The sequence below is a fragment of the Bombina bombina genome, chromosome 4, assembly GCF_027579735.1.
Source record: "Bombina bombina isolate aBomBom1 chromosome 4, aBomBom1.pri, whole genome shotgun sequence".
Taxonomy (NCBI): domain Eukaryota; kingdom Metazoa; phylum Chordata; class Amphibia; order Anura; family Bombinatoridae; genus Bombina; species Bombina bombina.
In genome coordinates, this window is record NC_069502.1 from 838,807,404 (window position 1) to 838,821,969 (window position 14,566).

General features: G+C 39.6%; 1 protein-coding gene across 2 annotated transcripts in view; it reads left to right on the forward strand.

Moving 5' to 3' along the window:
* LOC128657217 (gastrula zinc finger protein XlCGF57.1-like) overlaps positions 1-14,353 on the forward strand; it is a 171,740-nt gene extending 157,387 nt beyond the window's left edge. For both annotated transcript variants that reach the window (XM_053711474.1, XM_053711475.1), the window contains one exon: positions 12,328-14,353. In XM_053711474.1, coding sequence (XP_053567449.1) covers positions 12,328-14,078 — 1,751 coding nt within the window. In that variant the 3' untranslated portion in view covers positions 14,079-14,353. The remainder of the gene's footprint in view (positions 1-12,327) is intronic.
* Positions 14,354-14,566: the final 213 nt, after the last annotated feature.

A 14,566-nucleotide genomic window follows, 5' to 3' on the forward strand; every position in this document is an offset into this window, starting at 1 on the left:
TAACTGTATGGTGGTCAGAAGAAGTAAGGTCCACAATGAAATCCATTGTTATGTGTGCCCATGGTTGTTTGGGAATGGACAATGGTTGGAGCAAGCCAGGAGGCAAGGATCGGGGAGTCTTGTTAGCAGCACAAATTGTGCAGGCTTTCACATAATCCTGAGCGTCAGACTTCATAGTAGGCTACCAGACATGTTGGGAAAGACGCTTGAAAGTCCTAGTCGAACCAGGATGTCCTGAGAGTTTGCTATCATGAGCCCAGGCTAGCACAGGGATATGTAGGTTCACAAGGAAAAAGAGGATATCGGAGGCCATGGGGGCACCAGGAGGTTTACTAGACTGAGCACGTGGCAATCTTTGCAGAATGGTGGTATTGAGTTGTGCAACCACCCAGGAGAGGGGTATGATGTGTTCAATAGGAGCTGCAGAGGAATCACTTGAGTGAGGGAACTGACGGGAAAGGCCATCCGCCTTCTTGTTCTTGCTCCCAGGAAGATAAGAGACCACAAAGTTAAAACGGGAAAAGAACAAGGCCCACCTGGCCTGTTGAGGATTGAGTCGATGAGCAGTCTCCAGGTAAGTCAGATTCTTGTGGTCGGTGAGAATCTGAATAGGATTGGCGGTGCCCTCTAACCAATGACGCCATTCAGTCAAAGCCATCTTAATGGCTAAGAGTTCACGATTACCCACATCGTAGTTCCTCTCAGCAGGAGTAAAGCATTTAGAGAAAATGGCTACAGGGTGTGACTTGGAAGTCAATGGGTCCCTTTGGGTAAGAACTGCTCCAGCCCCTATCTCTGAGGCATAAACCTCTAAAGTGAACTGTAGGTCAGCATCAGGATGGCGGCGCACACAGGAGCTGATCAGAAAGCCTTTTTTCAGACAAGAGAAGGCATTTATGGCCTCGGGGGGCCAATGTTTACAGTCTTTGTTCCGTTTTGTCAATTCAGTGAGAGGAGCGACTATTTTAGAAAAGTTCTTTATAAACTTGCGGTAATAATTGGAGAATCCCAAGAACCTCTGCAATTCCTTTAAAGTGGTAGGTTGAGGCCATTCTAGTACAGCAAGGAGTTTGGCAGGATCCATGGCAAAACCCTCCTTCGAGATGACATAACCAAGGAATTGGATCTGAACTTGATCAAACTCACACTTTTCTAGCTTGGCTACCAAATAATTATCTCTGAGACATAGAAGCACCTGTCTCACATGCCTATGATGCTCCTCTAAAGTGGAAAAGAAGACAAGGATATCATCCAGATAAATGATGACAATGCGGTTGTAGAGGTCACGGAAGACATAGTTGACACATGCCTGGAAGACTGCAGGGACGTTACACAGCCCAAAGGGCATTACAAGGTATTCGTAATGCCCAGATCTTGTGTTACAGACGGTCTTCCATTTGTGGTCTGGAAAGATGCGAATCAGATTGTATGCCCCACGTAAGTCCAATTTGGTGAAAAAACGAGCATCCTGGAGTGAGTCATACAGTTCGGTGATCAATGTTATGGGATAGCGATTCTTGATGGTTATGTTGTTCAAGGCCCTGTAGTTAATGCAGGGTCTGAGCCCTCCATCCTTCTAACTGACAAAAAGGAAGCCAGCCCCAGCAGGAGAGGAGGAAGGGTGAATGAAACCTTTAGCTAGGTTCTCTTGGATGTACTCCTCCATGGATTTGGCCTTGGAGAGTGGATAAGTCCTCCCTTTAGGAAGTGGGGCTCCGGGAAAGAGGTCGATCTTGCAATCATTAGGACGGTGGGGTGGCAGCACGTCGGCTGCTTTTTTCTCAAACACATCCGCAAAGTCTGTGTATACTGAAGGAAGGTTTAAAGGAGTCTATATACTGGCTATAGGAATACATGGAAACAGGAGGTACCCCAGGAGGCCAGTTGTCCCTCAGCCCAGTCGAACTGTGGATTGTGTACCCGAAGCCAAGGATTACAGGCTGTGCTGGGGAATGAATGGCCTCAAACTGCAGCTGTTCAGTGTGGAGGACTCCCACAGTCAGAGTCAGGGGTGCTGACTCAAAATGGATTGCGCCCGAACCAAGGGGGGTGCCATCCAGGGTAGTTATTTTTAGACAATGTCTTTTCTGCAGAAGAGGCAAACCAGCTTGAATCATAAAACGGTGATCCAGGAAGTTTCCAGCTGCCCCTGAATCAATGAAGGCTTGAGTGTGGACATTATTCTGAAGGAAGGTAAGGGTAACAGGTACCAGGATCAGAGAGGAGTGAGGGGATTTAGTTGAGACCATGCTTAGAGGTACCCCAGTGTTATCCCCTAAGCATTGGCTTTTCCCGGCCGAATGTCACATTCCTTTAGTTGGTGGGTATTAGATCCACAATAAAAACATAGTCTCAGTCTCCTCTGCCTTTTAGACTCTGAGGGTTTGAAGGAGGAGAGATCCATGGGTTCCTCTACTGAAGTAACTGGAGCTGCTGAAGGGGTAGCAGATGCTGCCAAAACTGGGCGAATAGGAGGATGGGAGGGAAGGACCTGCCTTTTTCTTTCTCTCTTGGCTTGCCTTTCCTGAAAGTGAGAGTCCAGATTGATACAAAGCACTACAAAGTCATCCAAAGAAGAAGGAATATCACGATAAGTGAGTTCATCTTTGATGCGTTCATGGAGACCCCTCCTAAAGTCTGCCTTGAGAGCACTGCCATCCCAAGTGGTTTCCAGTGCCAAGGTGCGGAACTCGATGGCAAATTGTGCCACAGTTTATTGCCCTGACAGAGATCCAGGAGAGAATATTCCGCAGCAGAGGTACGGCCAGAAGTCCCAAACGCAAAAGATAAAGCAGAAATTAACTTGTCCGCATCATGCATGTGTAGCGTTCTGTTCCAAAAGGGGAGAGACCCAGGCTGGGACCTTGTCCTTTAGCAGGGAAATGATAAAGGTGACCCTTGACTGATGAGACTGAAAGGTGTGAGGATCATTGCGGAAGTGCAGCCTGCATTGGTTTAGAAAGCCCCTGCATTCAGTAGTACCTTCATACTTGTCAGGCAAGGGTATCCGGGGTATACTTCCAGAAGCAGAGGAAGTAGTCACAGTTCTAGGAGTAGGGGCTGGTGGTGTAACAGGAGCGGCATCCCTCGCTGCAACTAGTAAGGAGAGTTGAGCGGTAATAGCCTTTAGCTTGGAATCCATATTCTGCAACTGTGTGGAATGGGTTTCCAACATCTGTCCCTGAAGAGAAACAGCTCCTGCCACCTCATCTGGCTGCATGGCCCAAGTATAATGAAACACTCGTGGGATACTTCTCTATCAGACCAAACTCTGCCAGTAGTCTTATCCAAGCGTTGAGCCGGAATGATAGGGAATATCCCAGAGAAGAGAAAGTCAGTGAGATGAGGAAGGCGGCACTCACCACAGGCAGGACAGTCCCCAGCAACAACAGCAGAGCAATCCAAGGATGAACCACTATAATGGGCAGGCAGGGTTTGGCAACAGTAAAGCAGTCCAACAGTTTAAGGGTTAAGGCAGGTAGAGTAGTCAGACAGGCAGGTTCAGCAACAGTAAACAATCCAGCAGTTGAAAGGTTAAGGCAGGAAGAGTAGTCAGGCAGGCAGGTTCAACAACGGTAATCAATCCAGCAGTTTAAGGGTTAAGGCAGGTAGAGTAGTCAGGTAGGCAGGTTCAGCAACAGTAATCAATCCAGCAGTTGAAAGGTTAAGGCAGGAAGCGTAGTCAGGCAGGCAGGTTCAACAACGGTAATCAATCCAGCAGTTTAAGGGTTAAGGCAGGTAGAGTAGTCAGGTAGGCAGGTTCAGTGATGGTATATAGGCAAAATAGAATGATCTGTCACACCCAGGAGCACACAAAGTAACACCTATACTTGGGCAGTGACAGATCGTTAGCAGCACATTTAAGGTGCAGGATTCACGCCTCTAAATTAGGACAGGCATTAGGAGGGTGCGGCGATGACGTCAGCGCCGCACGCATCCGGAGCCGACACTGCCCCCTGGCAACGAGCAGGGAAGGAGACGCCGTGCCCCTAGCAATGGCTAGAGCGGCGCAACGTGACAATTAGCGTTTTAAATGAACTAAATACTAAGCCAAAATAATAATGTCTGTTACTAGAACGACTCAATTGAATATCTACCCATTATTGAAATATGTTCCCCAAAATCGCCCATTAATCAGGCAGAAACACTTAAAACTGAAGCCATTACTCACCTTAAAAATAGATTAAATATTAGGGGAGAATTAGACGCTTATATTAAGATGCTTAAAGGGGCACTGAACCCAATTTTTTTTCTTTTGTGATTCAGATAGAGCATATAATTTTAAGCAACTTTCTCATTTACTTCTATTATCAAATTTTCTTTGTTCTCTTGCTATCTTTATTTGAAAAAGAAGGCATCTAAGCTTTTTTTTGGTTCATACTCTGGAGAGCACTTTTTTATTGGTGGATGAATTTATCCACCAATCAGCAAGAACAACCCAGGTTGTTCACCAAAAATGGGCCAGCATCTAAACTAACATTCTTGCATTTCAAATAAAGATACCAAGAGAATGAAGAAAATTTGATAATATGAGTAAATTAGTTACTTAAAATGTCATGCTCTATCTGAATCACAAAAGAAAAAAATTGGGTTCAGTGTCCTTTTAAGACTAAGGCCAAAAATATTTCAAATAATATGTGGTGTGGCTAAAGTGAAATATTTCAAGGGTTGTTAAAACTTAGCCAGCTTCAAAAACCCAAAAAGCTTGATGAAATTATTTTCGAAACTTGGGGTCTGCTCCTCTATGTAAACAATGAAATGTCCAGTCAGATTGAAGGACAGAACTCACAACTGGAGCAACTGAGGGATAAAAATTATTCCTTAAGACTAGGTGAAGAGGAGGTAGAACAAGTCTAGAATAAAATGAATGCGCTTGCCCAGAACATAGCCACCTTACAAAAGAATAATTAAAAATTAGTAGCCCAAATAGAAAGTTTAAATAAACAACTTGCAGAGAGCCAGGAAGAACATTTCTTATTAAGAGAAAAATATTGTTGGGCTGAAACCCAGCACCAGAAAGAGCTAAGTGAACTAAAACGGCAGTATAGCCCCCGCCATTAGCAGTGAAAATAATGAGGATTGTGCAGATATTATAAAAATCATAAAAGAATTTGTGAGAAGTGAGATACAATGCATCAGGGAAGAAATTAAACAAAGGACCCCAGATGTCTCAGAAACTAACTTCCCACATAGGCAGTCACCAAATGTTTTAAATACAGAGAATTTCTATACTTTAGAGGAAGAGGGCAGTTACTATAGTGAGTCAGAGGGCGGAACCAGATATCCCATATAATACTAATGTACATAAGAAATCTCCCCATAGTAAAAATCGGGCAGATAGGGGACGCTCAAGCCCTAATAATAAGGTACCTAGGTGAACCCAAGATGTACCTAATAAGGTGTATGGCACCCCTAAGATAATTACTTTCTTAAGCAGTGCAGTACCTGCGTTCTCCAAAAGGGGACCATTTCTATAATCGATCACTTAGAGGCCTATGAAGATGCTTTTTCTATATTAAATGTTAATAGTGAGCAGTCTAAAATTAAATTTCTGCCATGGGTATTTGAAGAGAAATATCGTAAGTTTTTTTATTTCACTAAAAGATATGAATATCAAATCTTGGAGTCAAATAAAGCAACAGTACAAAAGGGAATTCGGGCAGAATCGCAACACCACCGCTGCTAAAACAGCTGTATACGGTTTGAAATGTGGCGCAAATCAAAGCCCAATCGAATTCCTTTCTACACTAAAAAGTGCTTTCAGTATGGCCGAAAACAATCCCAAATTTGAAAGCTCAGAATTTGTAAATTTATTTTTTAAAGCATTACCCTTTCACATCAAAGTAAATTTGGCTAGAGACTTTGATGATAACTGTTCGTTGTATTGGCTGATCAGAGAGAGTACAAAATTATACTCTATACACCTAGCCCCCTCAATTTTGAATCCAAAAAGAAAACTTATGCAGAAGTGGTCAGAGAAAACAGGCCTTCCCCACAAAGTTTTTAGTCTGCCCCTCCCCCACCAAGGGCTGAGGTGCAGAGGGAATATACTCAAAATGGGGGGGCATACCCAGATAAATAGGTATCCCCCCATTTCCACTCTGGCTAAACGTATTACCATTTCTTTGGAAGACAGTACTTCTTTTAAGGACCCTTTTGAGAGTATTTTCATAGAAGGGCCCTTTTTCAAGCAGGGTATTGCTCAGGCCAGCTATTTTTAATGCTGGTGTGGCTGCTGCTTCAACTTAATGGTTGTCTATGAGGGCAAGAAATCTATCCCTTCTACCAAATCTGCATGAAGGTGCAGCCCGATCCAGAAGTTATGGTAGTGGGCAGGATAAGCCTCTTTCATGAGGCTTGGTTTTAGTCTGTTCCCTATCCCTGTGTTCTAAATATAGTTTCTCAGGGACATCAAATAGGATTTAGAAAAAGGCCTCCCAGAGGAAGGGTTTTTCTGTCCTATGTTCCAAGGAATCCTGTAAAAGCTCAAGCTTGTTTTCAGTCTGTCTCAGATCTGGAAGCTATGGGAGTGTTTTTTCCAGTTCCTTTGCAGGACAGTGGATGGGATTTTTTTTTATCTTTTTATTGTTCAAAAGAAGGAAGGTTCTTTTAGACTAGTTCTGGATCTGAAAGCTCTGAACAAGTTTGTAAGGATTCCATCTTTCAAAATGTATTTTTTTGCCCAATTCAAGTCAGTCTCTGACTTGTAGGCTTGATCATCATCAGTTTATTATTCAGGGGGCTTCTTTGCTCATCCTACCTGGACTGTAGTCACTACAGATGCAAGTCTCTAAGGTTTGCAAGCTGTTTGGGGGGTCCTTGAAAGCACATGGAATTTGGGATCCTCAAGAGGCGGGTTACCTATTAATGTTCTCAAACTCCCTGCAATTTTCAGGGCTCTTCAAGCATGGCCTCTGTTACAAAGATAATCTAATTTCTGTTTTCAGACAATGTCACAGCAGTGGCTTATGTCAACCATTAGGGGGAACTCTCAGTTTCCTTGCCATGAGGGAGGTGTCTCAATTCCTCTCATGGGCAGAAATCAATTGTTGTCTAGTTTCTGTGATTTATATTCAAGGAGCGAACAACTAGGAAGCAAATATTCTCAGTCGTCAAACTCTACATCCAGGGAAATGGTCTTTTTCACAAGGATGTGTTCAATCGGATTATAGATTTTTTTCGATTCTTGTTTGAACAACAAACTTCCCAGGTACATTTCGAGGTCCAGGGATCCTCAAGCAGAGTTAGTGGATGCTCTAGTAGTTTATTGGTCATTTTAGCTTGCTTATCTGTTTCCTCCTCTGGTTCTACCCAGAGTTATTTCCAAGATAAGACTAGAGAAATCTTCAGTAATTTTAGTTGTCCAACTTGGCTTCACAGGATTTGGTATGCAGATCTGGTTCAAATGTCAAACTGTCTTCCTTGGCCTCTGCCTCTGCGGTCAGACCTTCTGTCTCAAGGTCCATTTTTTGATCCGGATCTCAATTTTTTGATCCGGATCTCAATTCTCTGAACTTGATGGCATGGGAAGTGAACGTTTAGTCCTTAGACATAGGGGTTTCTCTGATTCTGTGATTGAAACTTTAATTCAGGCTTGTAAGCCTGTAACTAGGAGAATCTATTATAAGGTCTGGAAGACCTTTATTTCTTGTTGTGTAGATCATGGTTTTTCCTTGCATTGCTTCAGAATTCCTAGGATTATGCTGTTCTTACAGAATGGTCTGGATAAAGGCCTATCTGCCAGTTCTCTGAAGAGGCAGATTCCTGTTCTTTGAGTTTGTTTCGTAGGAATATTGCTAATCTTCCTGATATTCACCGTTTTGTTCAGGCTCTGGTCCGTATTAAACCTGTAATCAAGCCAAACCAATTTCTCGTCCTTAGAATCTTATCTTGGTGTATGAATCTATGCATACAGAGGATATTAAACTACTTTCTTGGAAAGTGTTATTTTTTTCGCTAGAAAAGTTTCTGAGTTATCTGCTCGTTCTTGTAATCATCCTTATCTGATTTTTTTTATCAAGACTTCTTTTGGCTTTTTACCTAAGGTTGTTTCTTCAGATAACTTTAGCAGAGAGATTTTTTTTCCTTTGTGTCTTAATCCCAGAGAGATCTTTGCATACGTTGAACATTGTTAGTGCATTGAAATATTACATTGATGTTACTAAGGGCTTTAGACAAACTAGTTTGTTCATTATTTTTTATAGTCTTAGGAAAGGTCAAAAAGTTTCTGCTGTTTCTTTGGCTTTTTGGTTGAAATTTTTGATTCACAAGGCAGGTTAGCCTCCACTGCAGCAGATTACTGCTCATTCTATTAGGTCAGTTGCCACTTCTTGGGCCTTTAAGAATGAGGGTCCAGTTGACCAGATTTGCAAGACAGCTACTTGGTCTTCTTTGCATACTTTTACAACATTCTATGATTTTTATTTTTTCTTCTTCTTTCTTCAGGCAGTTGTCTCAGTTAGATTTTTTGCTTATTTGATTTATTTTAGAGGCATTAAAAGAAAATTTTTATTGGGTTGTGGATTTAATTTCTCAGTGAAAAAAAAGAATCCAAAGCTTGGGTAATAGCTCCCAGGAGTAATTGATTGTGGCCTCTCACTGTCTGTATGAAAGAAAAGATAATTTATGCTTATCTGCTAAATTCATTTCTTTCATGGTGGTGAGAGTCCACAAGAACCCGCCATTATGTTTTTTTAAGGGTTAATTTTTTTCCCGTTAGTACATTTTTTCCCTTGCTACTTTTATACTCTTATACTGAGGTATGTGTGGGGTGGAAGGAGTTTTCTTGGGGTTTGGGAATCTTTGCCTCCTCCTAGTGGTAGAGAAAAGTAATTCCCAATAGTAATGGATCATGGACTCTCATCACCATGAAAGAAATTATCAGGTAAGCATAAATTACAGTTTTCAAATGAAATATGCAAATACTTTCATTTGTGATGCAGTCATGAATATAATTAAGATACATTTTTAGAGTATGCCATTAGCAGTCCTTTCTAGAAGAGCTTTATGGCTTATGTCCTGGTCTGCTGATATGGTGTCTAAATCCAGACTTTTATCTCTTTCCTTTCTAGAGAAAGATTAATGTTTTGTTCTGGGTAACTTTAAAGCTCCTAATAATTTCTGTTTCTTTTGTAACAAGAAACAAAATTTTCTTTCTCCTCTCAGAAACAGGGTTCTTCCAGTACTTCATAGATGCCTAGATCAAATTGTAACAGATCAAAGCAGTCTAAAAAGCCTGGTCCCTCTAACAAGTCTGCATGAAGGTGCGGCCCCCTATCCAAATATTCTGTTAGGGGGCAGATTACTCCTTTATCAGGAGGTTTGGTTTTGGTCTATTTAGGATTATTGGGTTCATAATATTGTTTCTCAGGGTTACCAAATAATTCATTTCTTTCATGGTGGTGAGAGTCCACAAGAACCCGCCATTATGTTTTTTTAAGGGTTAATTTTTTTCCCGTTAGTACATTTTTTCCCTTGCTACTTTTATACTCTTATACTGAGGTATGTGTGGGGTGGAAGGAGTTTTCTTGGGGTTTGGGAATCTTTGCCTCCTCCTAGTGGTAGAGAAAAGTAATTCCCAATAGTAATGGATCATGGACTCTCATCACCATGAAAGAAATTATCAGGTAAGCATAAATTACAGTTTTCAAATGAAATATGCAAATACTTTCATTTGTGATGCAGTCATGAATATAATTAAGATACATTTTTAGAGTATGCCATTAGCAGTCCTTTCTAGAAGAGCTTTATGGCTTATGTCCTGGTCTGCTGATATGGTGTCTAAATCCAGACTTTTATCTCTTTCCTTTCTAGAGAAAGATTAATGTTTTGTTCTGGGTAACTTTAAAGCTCCTAATAATTTCTGTTTCTTTTGTAACAAGAAACAAAATTTTCTTTCTCCTCTCAGAAACAGGGTTCTTCCAGTACTTCATAGATGCCTAGATCAAATTGTAACAGATCAAAGCAGTCTAAAAAGCCTGGTCCCTCTAACAAGTCTGCATGAAGGTGCGGCCCCCTATCCAAATATTCTGTTAGGGGGCAGATTACTCCTTTATCAGGAGGTTTGGTTTTGGTCTATTTAGGATTATTGGGTTCATAATATTGTTTCTCAGGGTTACCAAATAAGTTTCAAGATGAAGCCTCCCAGAGGAAGGTTTCTTTTGTTTCATGTCCCAAATGCTCATTTTAAAGCAAAGGCCTTCTTTCAGTTTGTCTAGGATCTGGTATCTATGGGAGTCATAGTTCCAGTTCCAATTTTGAAAAGAGGGACCTTTCAGACCAGACTGGACCACAGTCCAGTTCTGATTTGAAAGCTGTGAACAAGTTTCTCAGAGTACCTACCTTCAAGATGGAGACTATTCAGACTATTTTGCCTTTGGTGCAGCATGGTCCTTTTATGCCCACAATAGATTTAAAGGATGCAAATCTTCATGTCCCTTTTCACAAGAATCATATTCTTAATATGAAGTTTGCCATCCTAAACAAGCATTATCAGTTTTTTGCTCTTCCATTTGGACTGGCTACTGCTCCCAGGATCTTTTTCAAACATTCTGGGTACCTTCTTGGCAGTGATAAGAGCCCAGGGTATTTTGTTTTTTCCCTACCTGGATAATATACTGGTTTGGGAACTGGTTTGGATAAAGGTAAAAAGATTGCCAATCTTCCTGATATTCACGATTTTGTGCAGGCAGTCAGAATTAAACCTGTCATCAAACCAATCTCTCCTCCTTGGAGTCTTAATTTGGTTTTAAAGGTTTTGCAGACTCTTCCTTTTGAGTCCATGCATAATGTGGATTTCAAGCTTCTTTCATGGAAGACTTTCTTTATTTTGACTATTTCTTCTGCTAGATGAGTTTGAGTTATCTGCCCTTTCTTGATCTTTTTTATCTTATTTTCTATCAGGGTAAAGCAGTTTTGAGAACTAAGTTTGACTTTTTGCATAAGGTAGTGTTTTTGGATGATAGGAGTAGTAAGATTGTTGTCCCTTTCTTTTTTCCTAAACCTAAGAATTCAATGGAGAGGCTTCGCCATAATTTGGATGTTGTCAGAGCTTCTAAGTACTATTTAAAGACATCTAAGGATTTCAGGCAAACTTCTAGTTTGTTCATTTTTGTGGCTCTAGGAAAGTTCAGAATGCTGTGGCTGTTTTATTGGCTTCCAGACTTAAGCTTTTGATTCAGAAGGCTTGCTTGGACGGGGCTCAATCTATTCCTAAAGAGATTACAGCCCATTCCATTTTGCTAGTTTCCGCACCGTGGGCTTTGAATGAGGCCTCTGTACATCAGATTTGCATTGCTGCGATTTGGTCTTCTTTGCATACTTTCACTAAATTCTATCATTTTTATGTTTTGGCTTCTTCTGAAGCAGCCTTTGGTAGGAATGTCTTTTTCTATACTTCTTTTCCTTGTTTTTTGCGTGATATTAAAAAAAAATATATATATAACACGGAAGGGAACTGCACTCTCATACCGGACCAACTATAGGGAAAATTACAAAACAAATTAATACAACACACAGAGAAAACCCAGCACTCACTCACAAGCTCTCAGCTAAGATTTAAAAGCAAAAGTGGAAAGGTTAGTCACCGCATCTGGCCAAATGGGACAAGCTCAGGTACCACGTCAAGGTCCTTTCCAATACCGGAGACCCTAAAACAGCCACACAATGCAAGCTTTCAAATCCAAACAAACTGAAAACAAGGGAAGGGTGCACAAGAATATGTAACCACCCTAGACATATATAAAACACGGAAGGGAACTGCACTCTCATACTGGACCAGGTACACATCCCATGACCCTGCAACATGCTCAGCCCTGGGTGCCACTGGCACTCACAGGAAGCTGTGCTGTCCCCAGAGCCACAAGCAGTTAACCCCAGACAGGTCTGGGTGCAAGAACCATAGGGAAAATTACAAAACAAATTAATACAACACACAGAGAAAACCCAGCACTCACTTACAAGCTCTCAGCTAAGATTTAAAAGTTCTTGCACCCAGACATAACATATATTATGTTTGTAGTTGATTACTCTGCTAAAAGAATAGTGGTCTGTTAAAGATTTTGTATAAGTAATTCTTATGTGTTTTGCCACATCTGTAGAATATTTGTTAGATAATAATTTTTTAAACGTTTGCTATAAAATATTCCTTAATGTATAGTAAACCGCTCTTAAGTCATAGCATGAAGCTGGGGAAATGTATAAGGGTCATAGTCTTCCCCTTAATCTTGTAGTAGACACCCATTTATAACAGTTAAAATGTCCTCAAATTCTAATAATTACTGTATGTCATTATTAACTAACATTAATCATTGTTTTTCTTATCAACAGGTGAATTAACTACCTGCAGTAATCCTAGTCCTAGTTATGGTGAAAGTACAGATACTTCTTTCAATCTTCAAAATCCAAGAAGCAATGTGGGAAATTTACATCAGAAAATACATACAGGAGAGAAAGCATATTCCTGTTCTGAATGTGGGAAATATTTTAATCAGAAATCACATCTTATTATGCATCAGAAAATTCATACAGGAGAGAAAGCTGTTTCATGTTCTGAATGTGGGAAATATTTTACTCAGAAATCTAGTCTTGTTACACATCAGAAACTTCATTCAGGAGAGAAAGCATTTTCATGTTCTGAATGTGGGAAATGTTTTACCATGAATTCAAGTCTTATTACACATCAGAAAACACATACAGGAGAGAGAGAATTTTCATGTTCTGAATGTGGGAAATGTTTTATTGAGAAATCAACTCTTAATAGACATCTGAAAATTCATACAGGAGAGAAAGCATTTTCATGTTCTCAATGTGGGAAATGTTTTATTCTAAAATCAGATCTTATTAGGCATCAAAAAACGCATACAGGTGAGAGAGAATTTTCATGTTCTGAATGTGGGAAATGTTTTACCAGGAAATCACATCTTATTAGACATCATATAATTCATACAGGAGAGAAAGCATTTTCATGTTCTGAATGTGGGGAATGTTTTACCATGAAATCACATCTTATTAGACATCAGATAATTCATACAGGAGAGAAGCTATTTTCATGTTCTGAATGTGAGAAATGTTTTATTGAGAAATCAACTCTTAATAGACATCAGAAAATTCATACACCAGAGAAAGCATTTTCATGTTCTGAATGTAGAAAATGTTTTATTCTAAAATCAGATCTTACTAGGCATCATAAAATACATACAGGAGAGAGAGAATTTTCATGTTCTGAATGTGGGAAATGTTTTATTCTAAAATCAGATCTTGTTAGGCATCGGAAAACACATACTGGAGAGAAAGCATTTTCATGTTCTGAATGTGAGAAATGTTTTATCATAAAATCACATCTTATTAAACATCAGATAATCCATACAGGAGAGAAAGTATTTTCATGTTCTGAATGTGGGAAATGTTTTACCACAAAATCCCATCTTATTAGACATCAGGTAATCCATACAGGAGAGAAAGCATTTTCATGTTCTGAATGTGGGAAATGTTTTACCATGAAATCAAGTCTTATTACACATCAGAAAACACATACAGGAGAGAGAGAATTTTCATGTTCTGAATGTGGGAAATGTTTTATTGACAAATCAACTCTTAGTAGACATCAGAAAATTCATACAGGAGAGAAAGCTTTTTCATGTTCTGAATGTGGGAAATGTTTTATCCTAAAATCAGATCTTATTAGGCATCAGAAAACTCATACAGGAGAGAAAGCATTTTCATGTTTTGAATGTGGGAAGTGTTTTACCATGAAATCACATCTTACTACACATCAGAAAATTCATACAGGAGAGAAAGCTTTTTCATGTTCTGAATGTAGGAAATGTTTTATTCTAAAATCAGATCTTATTAGGCATCTGAAAACTCATACAGGAGAGAAAGCCTTTTCATGTTCTGAGTGTGGGAAATATTTTATTGCTAAATCAACTCTTAATAGACATCAGAAAATTCATACAGGAGAGAAAGCTTTTTCATGTTCTGAATGTGGGAAATGTTTTATTGTAAAATCAGATCTTATTAGGCATCTGAAAATTCATACAAGAGAGAAAGCTTTTTCATGTTCTGAATATGGGAAATAAAATCATACAGCAGAGAAAGCATTTTCAATTTCTGAATGTGGGAAATGTTTTACCATGAAATTAATCAATACAATACCTTGAGTTCACTGTATTTATGTACATTTTAGACCAATCAGCTTAGTACATACCATAAGTGAAAGATTAATTATATATATCAACACCATTTTAAGATTATATAAATATGCCTGATGTATAGATAACTTTACCCATGTGCAGCTCAAAAACATTGCTTAAAAGTAATTTTAAAATAAAGTTTTTTCCTATCTAGCACTAAATACTGTTTTTCATTGACATGAGCAATTGTTCTGAATGTGAATATCACTGTTCTAAATGTAATGTCATTCAAAGGGATTTAACCCATTACTAACTAAATCCTTACTACTATAAATCCTTATTTCTTTCATGTAATTGGCAAGAGTTCATGAGCTAGTGACATATGGGATATACAATCCTACCAGAAGGGGCAAAGTTTCCCAAACCTCAAAATG